Source organism: Micropterus dolomieu, linkage group LG12, assembly GCF_021292245.1.
Source record: "Micropterus dolomieu isolate WLL.071019.BEF.003 ecotype Adirondacks linkage group LG12, ASM2129224v1, whole genome shotgun sequence".
Classification (NCBI taxonomy): Eukaryota; Metazoa; Chordata; class Actinopteri; order Centrarchiformes; family Centrarchidae; genus Micropterus; species Micropterus dolomieu.
The window spans coordinates 22,725,439-22,740,643 of record NC_060161.1 but is presented as its reverse complement, the minus strand read 5'-3'; the positions used below and the strand labels follow the sequence as shown (position 1 = coordinate 22,740,643).

The 15,205-nt window shown below is 42.1% G+C and overlaps 1 protein-coding gene across 3 annotated transcripts in view; it reads right to left on the bottom strand.

The window, feature by feature from the left end:
• svep1 (sushi, von Willebrand factor type A, EGF and pentraxin domain containing 1) overlaps positions 1-15,205 on the bottom strand; it is a 92,767-nt gene that overhangs the window by 76,797 nt on the left and 765 nt on the right. For 2 of the 3 annotated variants that reach the window (XM_046064336.1, XM_046064338.1), the window contains exon 1: positions 13,802-15,097. In XM_046064336.1, the coding sequence (XP_045920292.1) occupies positions 13,802-14,365 (564 nt within the window). In that variant the 5' untranslated portion in view covers positions 14,366-15,097. Of the gene's footprint in view, positions 1-13,801; positions 15,098-15,205 lie in introns of those variants that run through there. The other variant, XM_046064337.1, reaches the window with a different exon arrangement.

The following is a 15,205-nucleotide window of genomic DNA, read 5'->3' as shown; positions in this document are numbered from 1 at the left end:
TGGAGATTTCCTCTAACAGAGCAGGGGAATTGAAGACACGTCAGTGTTTGTTGTACAGATTCATGGAGCGGTTTCAATTTATTGATTCTCATGTTTGTTCTGGACTCGGCCCTCGTTGGTTGGATAAATTATATTAGACCTCATAATATCAAGAGGAAGCACAAGCTGGGAGGTCACTCAAAGAGGAGGACACATTTTGAGCGTTATTGCTGGACGATCATATGTACGAGGCCTGAGTTGCCATGGATTTGTACAAAACCTCTAAACCTCACCATAAATCAAGAGAAAAACATACGATGATGTTGCACATACTTGTTTTCCGAGAAAACTTAAATACCAGTACAAATTATGCTGTTGCTGGGAAACACCTGCATTTATTGTTTGGATACCACAAACTGAAACAGATTGCATTTGTCTGCTTTTGTGTTCTCTGAAAATGAGACTGGTGATCCATATCGGGTTCTAGATGACTGTTTTCTTGCCAACACATGGCATTTCAAACATGAACTGATTACAGCTGCGAGTGCGTATTTTGTCTCTATATTTGGGTAACTTCTTGGAACAGGGTTTCTCCCTGAGGCTGACACAAGTAAGAGACCAGAAACTAAGAACTTGCACAATCAGACCTGGGGAATGTGCAAAAAAAATAAAATAAAATCATATAAAAAGCACACAAACAAAGACAACAGGATGTAGGCATATTTGTGGGCTCACAAATACATGTACCAATTAGCTACTAAACGGTCATTCACAAACAGAGACATACAGTCAGACAAACACGTACACACTCTCACTAACCAAAGAAAACAACTGAAATGGAATCTGGCGCTCTCAAACGCTAACCTCAACATAGCAAGTGGTTCACTAATAGACCTACACGCCTTAGCCCATAAAAACATGTTATTTAGTTTGCCACTACTGGCTCTTTTAAATAGTTTTGGTTTCTTCAGGTGCCAAGGTCTGATGCTTTTGGTAAATCCTAATCTCAAGATGCCAAAGTAAATCCATACGCTTAAAGAATCTGTGTGATTTGTGTCTTTAATCAAAGCTGTGGACTTACTTAATGCTGTTTTGTGAGCACGGCACAGCATTTCAGAGGCATTTGATTGATTTGTAGCAACAAGATGAAGAGTTCAAGTACACTAATCAAACACAGTTCACTGCTTTATTAAAAATGCATGCTTGTTATTGAATATTAGAGGCAAACTGATACATCTGCTTGGCAAATATTATAAGCTTATTTTAGCTGGTAACTATTGTAGAACAGTCAGTACCTTGTTTGTCCACCAGAGAGATCTGACCAGTTTATTTTTACAACTGTAAAATCTCCCGCTCTGTAATTACCGTTGCAATTCTTTAAAGGATCGTTAATCAAAAATGTTTATGTGGAGATTAAAAGTTAATTCCTGACCACAGAAATAGCAGTTGACAAAACTATTTCACCACAAGGTCTATTTAGTAGCCATTCTGCAGCTTTTCATCATATCACAATAATTTTTATTTCAGTGTTTTTCAACTAGTCTTTCCAAGGTCAAGATTGAATTTTCACTCGCTATCTTTTTTGAGCCCACATGGATGCGAAGACCTTAAGTAAAAAAAATTGAACAGCAATATCTCTGTGAACCGAGGATGACAGTGTGACATGACAAATGACAAGTCAAACGTTCGTAAACTACTAAAACATTTATTGGAGCTTCGCTTAAGTTTCCAAGGTCAAGAATCAACTTTCACTCTCAACTTTTGAGTTAACATGGAGAAAAACTCCTTAAAGTGCTCATAAAAAAATGCAAACACATACATTTCCAACAACTGGGCAGCCCCATCTGCCAAGGAGGATCACGTCAAATCTCAAATATCAATATCGGAATTGGCCGCAAAAAATCCTGTATCGGTCAGGCTTTGTTCAATACACGGAAAATGTTTCATCCAAAATATATGTGCCAGACAACCTTCTTTTAAAAGAACATGGTTTCCACAGCACGGGGGCCTAGTGAAAACACACTTTTTCCAGTGACATCAAGAAACCCCTGTTTTCTAATGATATTCATAGTTGATCACGGCATTTACCACACACGACACACGACACTAAAGCTGCTGACAGTCAGTTCCTGTCCTCGCTGACGCCTCCCTGACCTATTAACCTGACCCTGAGTATTAACCCTCAAAGTCTGCTTACCACTCTTCTCTGAATCGCACATTTCATAACGTACCTCATCACCCACCCCACCCGCCTTTCATTTATCACTCTCACACACTCACATAGAGCTCCACAAGGCTGGCGTCAGCAGCACCTATCAATCGCTGAGCAGTATTTTAAGTAAGAGGGAATCTGTGTATAGGTGTGTGCGTGTGAATACACAGTGGAAAGAACAGAGTGTGAGTTGAAGAGAGTGAGCATGATGTGTGTAGGAAAGTGTGTGTCTGCAACCACACGTGTGTTGGTGTGTGCATTTGACTGACCAAAGAGTGTAAGATCCACTGTATTCAGCAGTGAAGCTAATTTTAAGCTATTCTTGTCAAGGTCACGTAAACTAAAATACAAATTAGATGTAATTAAACAGGCTATGCAAAGTGCCAGGTCGGGGGCAGTAATGTAATCATAAGACAAAGAAGTATTAACTCAGTCAATGCATCATGTACATTTTCACAGCAGATAGTAAGACATTTAACAGGAAGGGCACAGATCCAGATACAGTTAGGGGGTCCAGTCCCTGGTTTTGTGCATGCTGGCTCAAAAGGTTTACCTCAGTGAAGTTGAGCAATCATTAATCTTATTAGTTACCTGTGATTTTCCTGCTTTGACAAGTCGAAATGTGCGTTGTGAAAAAGGTGTAACAGAGAGAAACGCACGTTCGTGTCTCCACCTGAATCTTCATCCACACTTTTTTCATGGATTAAAATAGGTATATCATGCTGTGGACACTGACGGCTTTTCATGCAGTTAGACAAACATCCAATCAGAGCTCTGTAGGTGGGATTGAGAATGGGAATGTCAACGCCTGGTACCAGAGCCACAATTCTGATCCAGACAAAAATGATGATAAGAATGGATAAACCGATGCATCTCTCTTTGAAGTGTGACATATTTCTTTGGTCAGCATGACCAACAATAACTGCTCCAAGCATCTGCTACTGCAGCTTCTGTGTCAACGGAAAGTGATGTTGACAGGACAGATACTGTTCAGCCAGCACTGATTGGTTAAGGAAAAATAAGCCGAAAATGACATGACACGCACTACAATATAACTTATTATGAGTTTGGGTGTAAACAGCGAGGGCTGAAATGGTGAAATCTGCCTTTATAAGCTAACAGCAGCTCCAGGAGACTCCCCACTTTGCAGATCAGATTTTTATGGCAGGACCAGGACGGCTTACGCTCCTCCACACTGCAGTCATTAAAACTTAATACCTCATCTTTGGGGAACATTGAACTGTAGGGGTAACACGCAAAAAAGGACACAGTAACGGATGCATAAGCCTGATGCAGAAAGGTCTGAAATTACCTTTGTGTCCACTGAGGGGATTTACTGGCATCTGTGTTTTACAGAGCCGGGAAATGTAAAGATTGCTCTCTCCAGTCTCCTGCGCTGAGCTCCTTCCAATTTCTCATATTTCTAAAAGGAGTGAAAAAAAACGGTGCACAAGATAACTGTGACTTAAGTGTTGCAAGTAGCAAGAGAATAATTTCTTCTGGGGCTGGGTTGAAAGACAATGTGGTGTGTGGTAATATCCCCTCTGGCAAAGTATCTGACTCCTGATGCATGTACCAGGAGAAAACAAGAGAACAAGAATGAGAAATGCTGCTAGAAAAAACATTTTTTACACATTCATTCATAGTGTAAATCCCACTTTCTTGCGTGCAGTGAAGACACTAAAAGATGTCACAGAGTGACTCTGATAAGTATCCACAACCGCAGAGCCACAGGTATTTCCACTGAGTGATTGTCCCGGTGACGGGTTGTGGTGAAAGTGAAGTATCTGGGTGTGTTTTTCATCTTCAAGCAAACAAATCAACTGTTGTTTCTCTGGTTTAGATATACAGGCAGACAACAGCACAAGGATCATAGACATGCTGAAGAGTTATGTTTTTTATCCTTTGAAAAAATCCAATCAGCTGTGGGGAATACAGAAACCCAATTGGTACTGGATAAGTAGCTGGACAAAGCCCTGACTTTACGCATCGGAATCAAAGTGGTATCACACACACACGTACGCACGCACGCACGCACGCTCACTCACTCACTCCGTGTTGTTTCCACTGGCCTCAATCACCTCATTTTTATTCTCTAATTCTTTCTCTAACTGGAGTCGATGGTTATTTGACCGCAGCAGCTTAAGGCCAAGGCCAAGTGGGACAGTCCCAGCATCCAAACCAGCACATACTGTATACACTGACGTCGACTAAAAAACGCTGCCGCATACCCTCAAGGCAGGACAATTAGGCTTGACGCAGAGAAAGAAGCGGAGAAAAACAGCAGAAATGAAAGAGAGACAGATGGACAGATCACCCACTGAGGAAAACTGAGACAGTGAAAAGCAGACAGTGTGATGCAAACAGCAGCCGGAAAGACAGCGACTACAAACTCAGCAGCTTTTGCAGAAGCCAAATACCTTAAAAGCAATAACTGCAGTAATTTACAACCTTTCAGCAACGTCTAGAATAACTGAACGAAGACTGATTCTGGGCTTTTTTCACTTTACAATTCCAAACAGACGGATAGCAAAACTTTTCAAGATGGCTACATTTTCTACAAACATGCAGACGACCTACAGATGCAGACATGCGTCCCTTCAGATTCAGATAATCTCCCTCAATTTCAAAGCCACCAACGGCTGCCAGCTCCTTCACGATCCACCCGGCATGCATCGGTTTGTCTAAACATGGGATTTTCACACTTAGTTACGCCCCCACTCAATTCCCAACTGTATTTCATCCATCACCCAAAGACTACACTGGTAAAAATTTGTTGGTATTGTGTGAAATCTATCCTACCAGCTTGTTTTCCAAACCATTCCCTCTGACAAATCAACACTGTGACTTTTCTTAGCAATGAAATGGATGTAAAACCTGATCTTGGGGTTTTCCTAAATTTGTGTTGGGGTTCCTGACGGGGTAAGATTGCTGATCTAGAAAAAGATGTAATGATGATGAGGAAGGATAAAGAAGGCAGTTGAAGGATGTAGTCTGGTCTTACACTGCCAAGTCCACGGTTGCTGTAGTGAATACAGATGGGACCAGGATGCTTGGAGAGTTGTTGGAGGAAACCAGTGACCTTGGATTGGCCTACAAAGAAAAGTCTCTGCTGTGTCAAATTGAAGAGTTTTGTTCCAAATGTGATATCCAGAGTTTGGAAAATCTATTATAAAATGGTTGAGAACAAAAAAATTTTAGCAAACTGTGGTTTAGAGATCAGCACTTGCATGACTTAAGCTCTGGGTTGACGAAATGGCACATCCAGACATAATATGCATTTTACTTACTTATGTATTACTTCCCTGATAGATACGCTGTGTCTAACTGAAAAGATAAGAGACTGCAACATTCCTAGTGGCTGGGGCTGTTTGAAAGAGATCTTTGTAAGCACCCAGTTTTCTGACAGCTTGCACATATTTGGGCCACCTTTAGCTTCTCGTGGGCCTTTCAGCACAATAGTGAGCTGCAGAAGGACCTGTGTCAATGACCACTGAACTCTGCTGACCTTTCAGCCTGCATATCTCTGCCATACCTGGCTGTCTGTCAACACTTCTCCACAGATATCTGACAGTAATGGAATTCAAAGGGTCCTAAGTTATCAATACATGGTGACAGCTGCTGGAGAACAGAGGAGTCAGTTGTCCATGTCGTCATGAATACAATTATTCTCTGCTCTGTACAAAAAACTTTTTGATAATCTGATGGAAACAGGTCAGAAATATATTCAGGAAGCATTCAGGCTTTGCATATTTCTTTTTATCAGAGGTCAGTTACATCAGGCCAGCTTGCGTGTCACGTTGTGTGTCTGTGTTTGTCTGAGATAATGGTGAATGAGGAGGCCTCGGGGTCCTTCTAGACATTCAGAGGTCGCAAAGTAGGCATCTGTTTCTGGAAAATATTCAGTATCCATTACAGAGAGGAGGGCAGGGGTGAGCAGAGTGTGAGAAGGAACAGGAGTGCACATCGTTAACAAAGGTAAATATTATCTATGCAATTAGACACAGTAACACATAGCGTAGTTTAACCCCTGTATAGGACAGCCTGGATGGTTAGCTACGCAAGCATTTATCTTTAAACCTGCAATAATAATAATAATTATATATATTTTTTGGGCTACTTGGGGAGAGCGGAAACAAGTTACATATCATCACCTTTTAAGTTGATATGACGAACTTGTTAGCAAACAGTTTCTTGATTACAGGTCCTGCCGTGACAGAGCAAAAATTCATTCATTTGGAGTCATGCTTCTGGAGAATTGCCGAATAGAAGTCCAATCCTCTATCTTTTTTATTAACAACTTATTTCATCATCTATTAATCTACCGATTAGTTTCTCGATTAATTGGCTATCGTCTTAAATTTAAAGATATTTAATTTACTATCATAATACACAAAGAAAAGCTGCACATCTTTACATTTGGAACAGCTTGGAAAATGATTTTAATCAAGATATTTTGGCTTGAGTAGTCAACTGAAGGAAAATAAAAAATCACTTCAAAGCCCACAGTTTCTTCTCCTCCAGACAGAGGTATTAATGATGACAATATTGACAAAATACAGCTCTGTCACAGCATGTTGTGAGGGAAATACCTCAAAAGACCTCGGTAGAGCATATTTGAGGTTGATGGACAAAGTTATGAAAGAGGAGAACGGAGAATACTTCTGTCAGAATGATTCAGTATGAAGAGGCCCAGAGGAGCGGAACCCGAGACTAAAGCATTTCTTCCTCCTGAACCTAAAACATACACTCACGTACACACACACACACACGAAAGCACACAGAGACCTGTTGAGTCTATAGTCTCGATCACCGTGACACTGTCTGAATAACTTTCCAACTACACCCTGAGCATACGTGCTAGGTAAGCACCCAGTAAAGGGTGTGTGTGTGTGTGTGTATGTGTGTGTAGTGAGTACACTTCAAAATTAGATTAAATTGAGTTAAAAAAAAGTCACTCCTATTACAATATTATTTCAGGCCATGAGAGAAAAGTATGTTATGGGCCACTATTGAAGTCAGGAGTTATATCACGGTATCTGAACAACATATTTATATATGAAATACATCATCAACTATGTTGACCGAAAAACCTGACCAAAATTATGGGACTCTCAGGTAGCACCTGCTTTCTGTCATAATATAACTGCAACTTTATGAAACAGTTAGAAGAAATACAAATACAAGAAGCAAACGGAGTTGTGTGAGTCAGGAAGAAGAAACCTGGGGGGATCAGGACTCCTCAGATGAGTCACAAGATGAATCCGAATGGTTACGTGGGGGAAAAAAAACCTCTAATGCTACACAAAAGTATTTTTACTTTTCTATAATTGTTGGTTTTTCTTGTAAAACTCTGGATTTTTTAATCGCTTCAGGTTTCTAAAATGACTAAAACTGAGCAACTGGAAAGGAAAAAGGTCAATATATATAGTATTTTTGACATGGTGTCACATGCAGACTTCACATTGTTTTAAGGGTACACAAATTGATTGTTATGCTGGTTTTTATAAAGAAAAGTTCAAGCTTCCAATTTCCAATCAGTATAGTTGAAAACGCTCTTCATACTCTGCTAGTGAGACATTAAGGTAAAGAGCTGGGATAATGTTCCTTCTACTCAAGTGAATGTCAGTAAAAGTAATGACAGAAACAGTACTGCGCATCCCACCACAAATAGCAATGTGTGTTATTTTAAGGCCTCCATCCACTGTCCTGATTAATCATTTCACAGATTCACAGAAGGTGCTATATACAGTAATGGTAAAGACCTGACTCTGAAATGTTAAATCTGGTGTCTGGTGTCTGTGGACGTTCCTGTCTGGCCTCAGTCTTATCAGGGCTGCTCTGGCTGGTAGGTGAGGCGGCCTGTCTGCTCCATCCTTCTGTCTCATCCAAGACTGCAGGAGACCCTGTGATACTGAGGAGGAGGAAGAAGCAGACGGACTGAGGGGGAGGAAATGATTAAGGGTGAGATGGTGGGATGTGGCAGCTTCACAGACAGGAAACAGAGACTTTTCTTATCATCTTATCACGGCTGGGTCCAGCCTTGGGGGCCAGATCAAAGAGGTGCACCTTGCTTTCATTTGTTGTAACGGGAAATTTGTTTACATCAGTTCTTTCGCTGAAACTGTAGTCGTCTTTGTTTTTTCATTGAATGAAAAAGTAGCTCCCCTTCTTGTCTGCGTGTTATCTCTATACAGTGTCACTTCTCAACTTCTCACAGTGAGAGTTTAGCTTGAACTTAGTGCTGGTGAGTAATCACTGGCTTGTTTAAAATTTGCCTTGTGACTCAGCCAAGAGAATAAAAAATGCTCCACTGAGCAAATGTGTTTTCTAGAAATGAAAAGGCCCCGGCGTAGACAACATTTTCCAGCATTCAGACGGATGGTGTTCATTTCCCACCTGAACTTGCTGCAATCTACAGCTCATTACCGGTTATTAAGAAATTCAGGCAAAGGCTCAGACTCCAAAACATTAACATCAAATATAAATGTGTTTGCCTGCGAGGGTGTGCACTTCAGACAAGCCAAAAAGTACAGTACATCTTCACAGGCCAAACATAAGCAACTTACACAAGCCTCATTTAATCTAATAGACAATGTTTTGAATAACAATACTGCATATTTTGACTGTAATGCATCAAAGCTGACAGCGGTGAAGTTCTTCTGCTCGACTCTCTGAGGTGGAAGTCTGCGGCTCTGGCGGAGAGCATGATGGAAAGACATAAAAACGGGAGGAGAAATGGCGTTGACTCATATGGCCTCACAAACCCAGCCCTCAATATTTGTTTCGCTAAATGAAGTAAAGCATCAACTAAAGCAGAGCTTTACTACTTTGACTATTTGTAGGCTTTAGCGGACAAATGCGGGCTTTGATTCAAGTTGTCTAACTAGAAAAATGTGGCTGATATACTCGACAACCTGTCACATTTTTCCTAAACTATCCAGCAAAATGTGTGTCTGAATAATGAGGTGAGAAGTAGGACTTGTTGCATTATGCTTCATTTTATATCTACAATGACTATTAAAATTAAACTACTTGTTTACAAGGTTTGGATGTCGACGAGACGCTCTGTCTGAATTCAAAATGAAAACTAAGCAGTTTTCAGACTGGGCTGTTGGAATGGGGATGTTTTCAGGACCAAAATCATGTAGGAAAAAAAAAAGAGTTTGTGTGATCTGGATTCGATTTACAAGTCTAGAGCTTTGTGTTGACGACACAAGCACAATGTCTACAAATGCAAGCACATACGTTCTCATGTGACACACTCCAGTACAGTCTATAATGTAACCTCTCTGAATAAAATGATGACAACCACGTAAAGACATGTCCATAAACTGTGTGTGTGTGAATTTGTGTTTTCCTTGTACATTGGGCACATTAGGAGTCACTGGAACTTTGCACTGTAGAAGCAGAGGAAAATAAGCCCCCCTGCTAGTCCAACTTATACAGATTTCAGTCCCAGAAACACACTGGCTGAGCAGAAAGCTCCTTTTATTAAGTGGCTAACACTAGAAAACTACTCTAAGGTCTGTTTTGACCCAGATTCGTACAGAGCCTGACCAAGAGTCAGGTAAAAACATTACTGTGAATCACCACCAGAAAGAGCCACATTCTTTCTATCAATTCCTCGACCCAGGGCTTTTTCCCTCTCTTTCTTCTACTTTTTCCTCTCATTCTTCCACTCCTTTTCTCTCAACATCTCTCTTCACACGCTGCCCATCTGTCTTTGTCTTACGCAACATTGAGGGCAGACGGACACAGTGAAGTTGCCAAGTCCAGTCTAGCGCCCGTGTTTCTTCGCCTGCAGAGAGCAAGAGTGGGTTTTATCTGGCAACACATGGCCAGAGGCGAATCTTCAGGATGAAGACAAATGATGAAACAAAAAAACAAGTGATTTTTAACTGGCTATTACAGATGCAGTCATTGCTCTCACTGTATTTTTTTTTGCAGACACTCGTATCCAAAGCAAGCTATAATAAACGCAACAATGGAAAAAGCCATAATTCCTGGATCAACAAGATTACTAACAACCAATAGAATTAAACGAAAGGCTATGAGCTATATAGCCTTGAGGATATTCGGTCATGTAAAAGGCAAATGCATGGAAAATGAATTAAATAAGACCTAAAAAGGGCAATTATAGTAAGTAGGAAATGAAGAGAAGGAATATGATTCAGTTTGGAGAAGGTGATGTGAACTACTTCTGTATCAGGGGCAGAAGTTCCTCAGGGGCCTGAAAATGTTTACTGAAAGTCATCAATCAGGGCCTTGAAAGTGCTGGAAAACTTCAGCGCGGTCAGTGATATCATCAACAACCAGGTTATCATGTCTGACGCGAGGTTGAGGAGAGACAGAACCCCTGTGAAGTGCTGCACCCTTAATAAATTCATATTGTACGACATCTACTGTCATTTACACTACATCAAACACAGACACAGAATGATGTGCTGGTTTATATCAGTTAAAGAGAGAGAAGGGACCTTGGAGCATGCTCCAAACAATAGTGTCTGAAACCCTCTTTACAAGTGGAATCTAGGGGGCTGCGTCTGACTAACACTTTACGCAGCTATTGGCCAGGTATCCGGGGGTGCGTAAAGTATGCAGGATCTGAACTTCTCCCTCAAGTTCTTTCTTGTCGTTCTTTCACAACATTTCACGAATACTCTCGAGTGCAAAGCCATGAATGCCTTCAGGGAAAGTGTGGGCCCTTATTCTAATTTCTACAATTAATAGCATCATCTCACCTCTGACAGATAGAGCCTGGCTGCGCAGAGCAGCTATAAACACGTTTGCCTTTAGATGTGGTCAGACGACACATCGTACAGCCTAGTTTGTTGAAGCATATGACGCCATAAGAGCGCTAGAAAATGACTATGGGCCTATATTAGCAAATTTTACTCACAATAGAGATATAAACACTACTTACTCGTTCAGTATATTCTCAAGTGTACATTTACACATTTACTGCATATACTAGTTAAACAGGAACTACAATAATTGCCTACACTAATTGAAAAAACTCCTGAATCAGAAATCATTTTGAAACCTACGTAAATTGATGCTTTTGACAGACTGTATGATGTATTGGGTGAAAAGAGAGGCAGCAGACAGACAGACAGACAGCAGAAAGACAGAGATGAAGAGTGTTGGAGGAGAGCCCTGTCTCTACATGCACGGCTGGTGGAAAAATGTCTCTCTTAATGGATCCCAGCTTTCTGCAGCACTTAGAACAGCCAAGACCAGCCAAGGGAATAAAATATGGCATTATTATTATTACACTGCAATTATCCTCTCTCTCTCTCTGACTTTCACTGTCTCTCTTTCTTTCTAACCTGCGTTCACACACACACACACACACACACACACACGCACACACACACACACACACGCACACACACTGCAAAATTCCCAATTCAACACACTCACACACTGAGATGGTTTCTGTACAGTTCAGTCGGTACACGATGACAGGCGGATATGTGCCTCATAGATTAGTGTTAGCAGACCCATCCTTTATGCAGCTAATGGAAAGAGACGACAAACGCTCCTTTTTTCTCTTTCCAGTCAGACTTAGACGATAAAATAACCCAGAGATCAGGTGATAAATTACAGGCGGCCTGTTTTGTTTTTACATCACTTGCTCGATCATGTGAAGACAGTAAACGTCAGACTGAATCTATCAGGTGTAGGGCGGCTTCAGGAGCACCAGTTGATCTGCTGCGTCTCGGTCTATATCTGGTAGACTCATCTATCTTTCCAAAAAAACTCAGCTCTGTGTAGGCTGCAAGTAGATCTCCCATTACTCATACAGGGCTCACGTTGGCCTACGGACTCTCACCATGCACATGCCATCATAGGTGAATTACAGAATTTAATTTAATATTTTATTTTAATTAGACTTTGAATCAACAACAATGTTTGGAAGCCAGCTTCAGAGCCTGAGCAGCAGTACGCCTTGCTTTTTTTTTTCTAAAGCCATCTTTGGTTGATTTAGACTACTACATCACTTGATAAATCACCCAAAACATTCTGAGTGTTTGTGAATAATGATAAGGCACTAAAGTTCCCCCAGAAAGCCTTTTCTTGGTATTGTTGTGGTCTTTAGCAGCTGGGACGCAGCCAGCGGTCTCCTTATCAGCACTTAGCTAAGGAGGGTGAGCTGAAAACCTGTCCTGAGGGCCAAGCTTTCAGCGCTAAGCCGGAGGCTGCGGTCCAAGGCTATTAGCTATAAACTGGGATGGATTGAAGGGTAAACCTGCCAAAACTCAACTCACCTCTTTGTGTCTGTAAAACTAGGCTGACGTGATTTTTTATGATCTACTGTGCATTCATGGAAAGTTAGTGCTGTTAGTATACAGTATGTTTTAAGGTGATAATTTTCTCAATGTAACATTGTTAAAACAGGTGGTTATTTGCCTTATTATGATCACTGGATGTAGTTTTTAATCACACTTTAGCAACTTTTCAGAGCTGATGCTGCAGCGAGTCATTAAATGACAAACAGGTAAAGGTAAGAGATTTAATTTGTACTTTTGTCAACAAGCCATGATGCCATTTGTCCTTCCATCTGTGTGGATGTAGACCACAAAATCACCGACAGTAGCTTAGCAACAGGCTGCAGTATTACAAACCAAGTTTGTAGACCCAAAAAGCTACTGAACTTTGTCCCGTGTGTATTTCAAATAACGCACAGTGCCTCACAGAGCTCCTAACTGAAGGCAGATCTGAGGGATGAGCTGATCTGAGGTGTGTGTGTGTTTATACAGGACCAACCCCTATACCACCAACACAGCTTTTACAGCTGGGCTGTTTGGACTTGACAGATGAACTGTGCCATATGTCCTCGATGCATGTGTGTGATCCAGTGTGTGTGCGCCATGGTGTGCGCACGGCTGGGTGTCATGCAGCTCAAATCAACAAACCATAAACAAGCTAACATTTTGACCCCTTGTAATCCCACGTAACCCTCAAATCCCCGCCTCTGCAACAAATTACTGCCAGTAAGCTTCTCTTTAGGGGGGCAAAACTGAAATTAGGTAAAAGGAGTTTTGGAAAGACCTTATCAGTAACATTGAAGAAATACGTATTCATCTCAGACGCACTGCCCACGCCTCACAGACCAACTACACATTCTCAATTTGACTTGACGTGCATCTTCAAACTTCCAAACCTACTTCTCAGCATTGTTCAGTGTTACATGCATACAGTTAATATCTGAGTATGTACGGGCATGTGTGTGTGTCTGTGCAAGTGTGCACTCACTCTTAATGGTATTTTTATCACTGGAATCTCCTGAACAATTAGCCGGCAGGTGGCTTCCCCTCACTATCTGCTGGTGTGTAATTTAGAGGAAGCAGGAGCAACAGCAAGGCCGCTCAGGAATTCATTAACATCAACCGTACTAAGCAGCAATCATTCCCTGCATACGCAGCAGACTAACTGATACACATACAGACACTGTGCAGTCATCCGTACAGCTAATGTTTCTGAATATCAAACTCAGGTTCAAAGGAAATGAGAAAAAAACTAAGAAAATATAAAAATAAAAAGGCACACAGACTGACATACATGCCTCACTGACATATGTTAATTTATTTTAGTCTGACTCACCGCTGCCCTCTGGAAGGCTCCTTTGGTGTAGGTGCCCCCTCCTCTGTAGTTGATGGCCGGGATCTCCTGGTTGAACAGGGAACACTTGTGCTGGTGGGACTTTGGCGCTGAGATGTGGTCCACCCTCGTAACTACATGGGTCTTGGATGAGAAGGTGACCAACGCCACCCGTGTGTCCTCTGGAGCAACAGGAAAGTCGGACAGCATCTTGCGTACGAACCTCAGCTCGCTCTGGAAGTTATTGGCCCCCACACTTGACGACTCGTCCACCAGGAAGACCAGGTCCAAGCAGGAGCTTTTCTCACGTAGCTCACGGACATTTCGTTTGAACGCCTGGCCAAGGCGCTCCACTTTGCTCTCAGCGCTCTCTGACAGGTTGCCGGCTGACGAGGAGGAGTGTAGCTGTGACATCTGCCTGGACCGGCTGGACTGCAGCTGAGGTCGGGAGTGTTGGCCAGCCGGCCAGGCTATGGTCCATACATCCAGGATGCACAAGACTAAAAGGCAGGAAGTCCATGATGGTGTTAAAGAGTACCTTTGAGAAAACATAGCGTCAGTCAGCATACCACCTGTGCTGAAGAAGGACTTTGTAGAGACACAAAAAAAGACAAAGTGGATCCTCAAGAGGAATTCAGTGAAGATAAATGTGTCCTAAGCCTGCGTCAGCATCCAGGAACATAGCAGACAGCAGCAGTTCTCTGCAGAGTTCCTCAAAAGCATTGCTGCATGGAGAGGAGTATTCTTCTCTTCTCGTTCAAAGTGTAGCTCTGTCCACCAGCCTCTCTCTCTCTCTCTCTCTCTGTCTCCAGTGGAAGAAAACTCCGGTCCTGACTGGAAAAATGTTTAGGCTTGCTCACAATGTATCTGCCTGCCTGTCTTTTCTTTCTACAAAAATAAATCAGTCTATCTAGGTTTTCCCTTGCTTTTTATACAGTCTGTACGTGTAAATGTATTGTTTAAAGCTTGTTAAGAGTCTGTACAAATCTTCAGGTCCTTTCTCTCTCCTGCTTCCTGCCTCTTCTGTCTGTCAGTCAGTCAATCTTTTAGTTGGTGCATCAGATCCAAGCCTTCAGTCCTCTTCTGTCCCAGTGCGCTGCCCCTCAGGCTCCTGTTTGCCTATGTGACGCTCCTGCCTGCACCGTCAGCCAAGCTCCGAATGCTTGTTCCCCTTTTCTCCCCAAATCATTTAAAAAAACACACACAGAGGAGGAGGAGGAGGAGGAGGAGGAGGCGGCGGCAAAAAGTTGAGAGACAGAGAGAGGCTGAAGGGAAAAAAGGGGGCTGTCCAGTCGTGGCCGTGAAGTCATTTTTTTCCTCCTTCATCTCTCCTCCTCCTTTTCTCTCACCTCCCCCTCTCTCCCTATCTCTTTCTGTGTCTCTCACCCTCTCCCCTACACCCCCCCC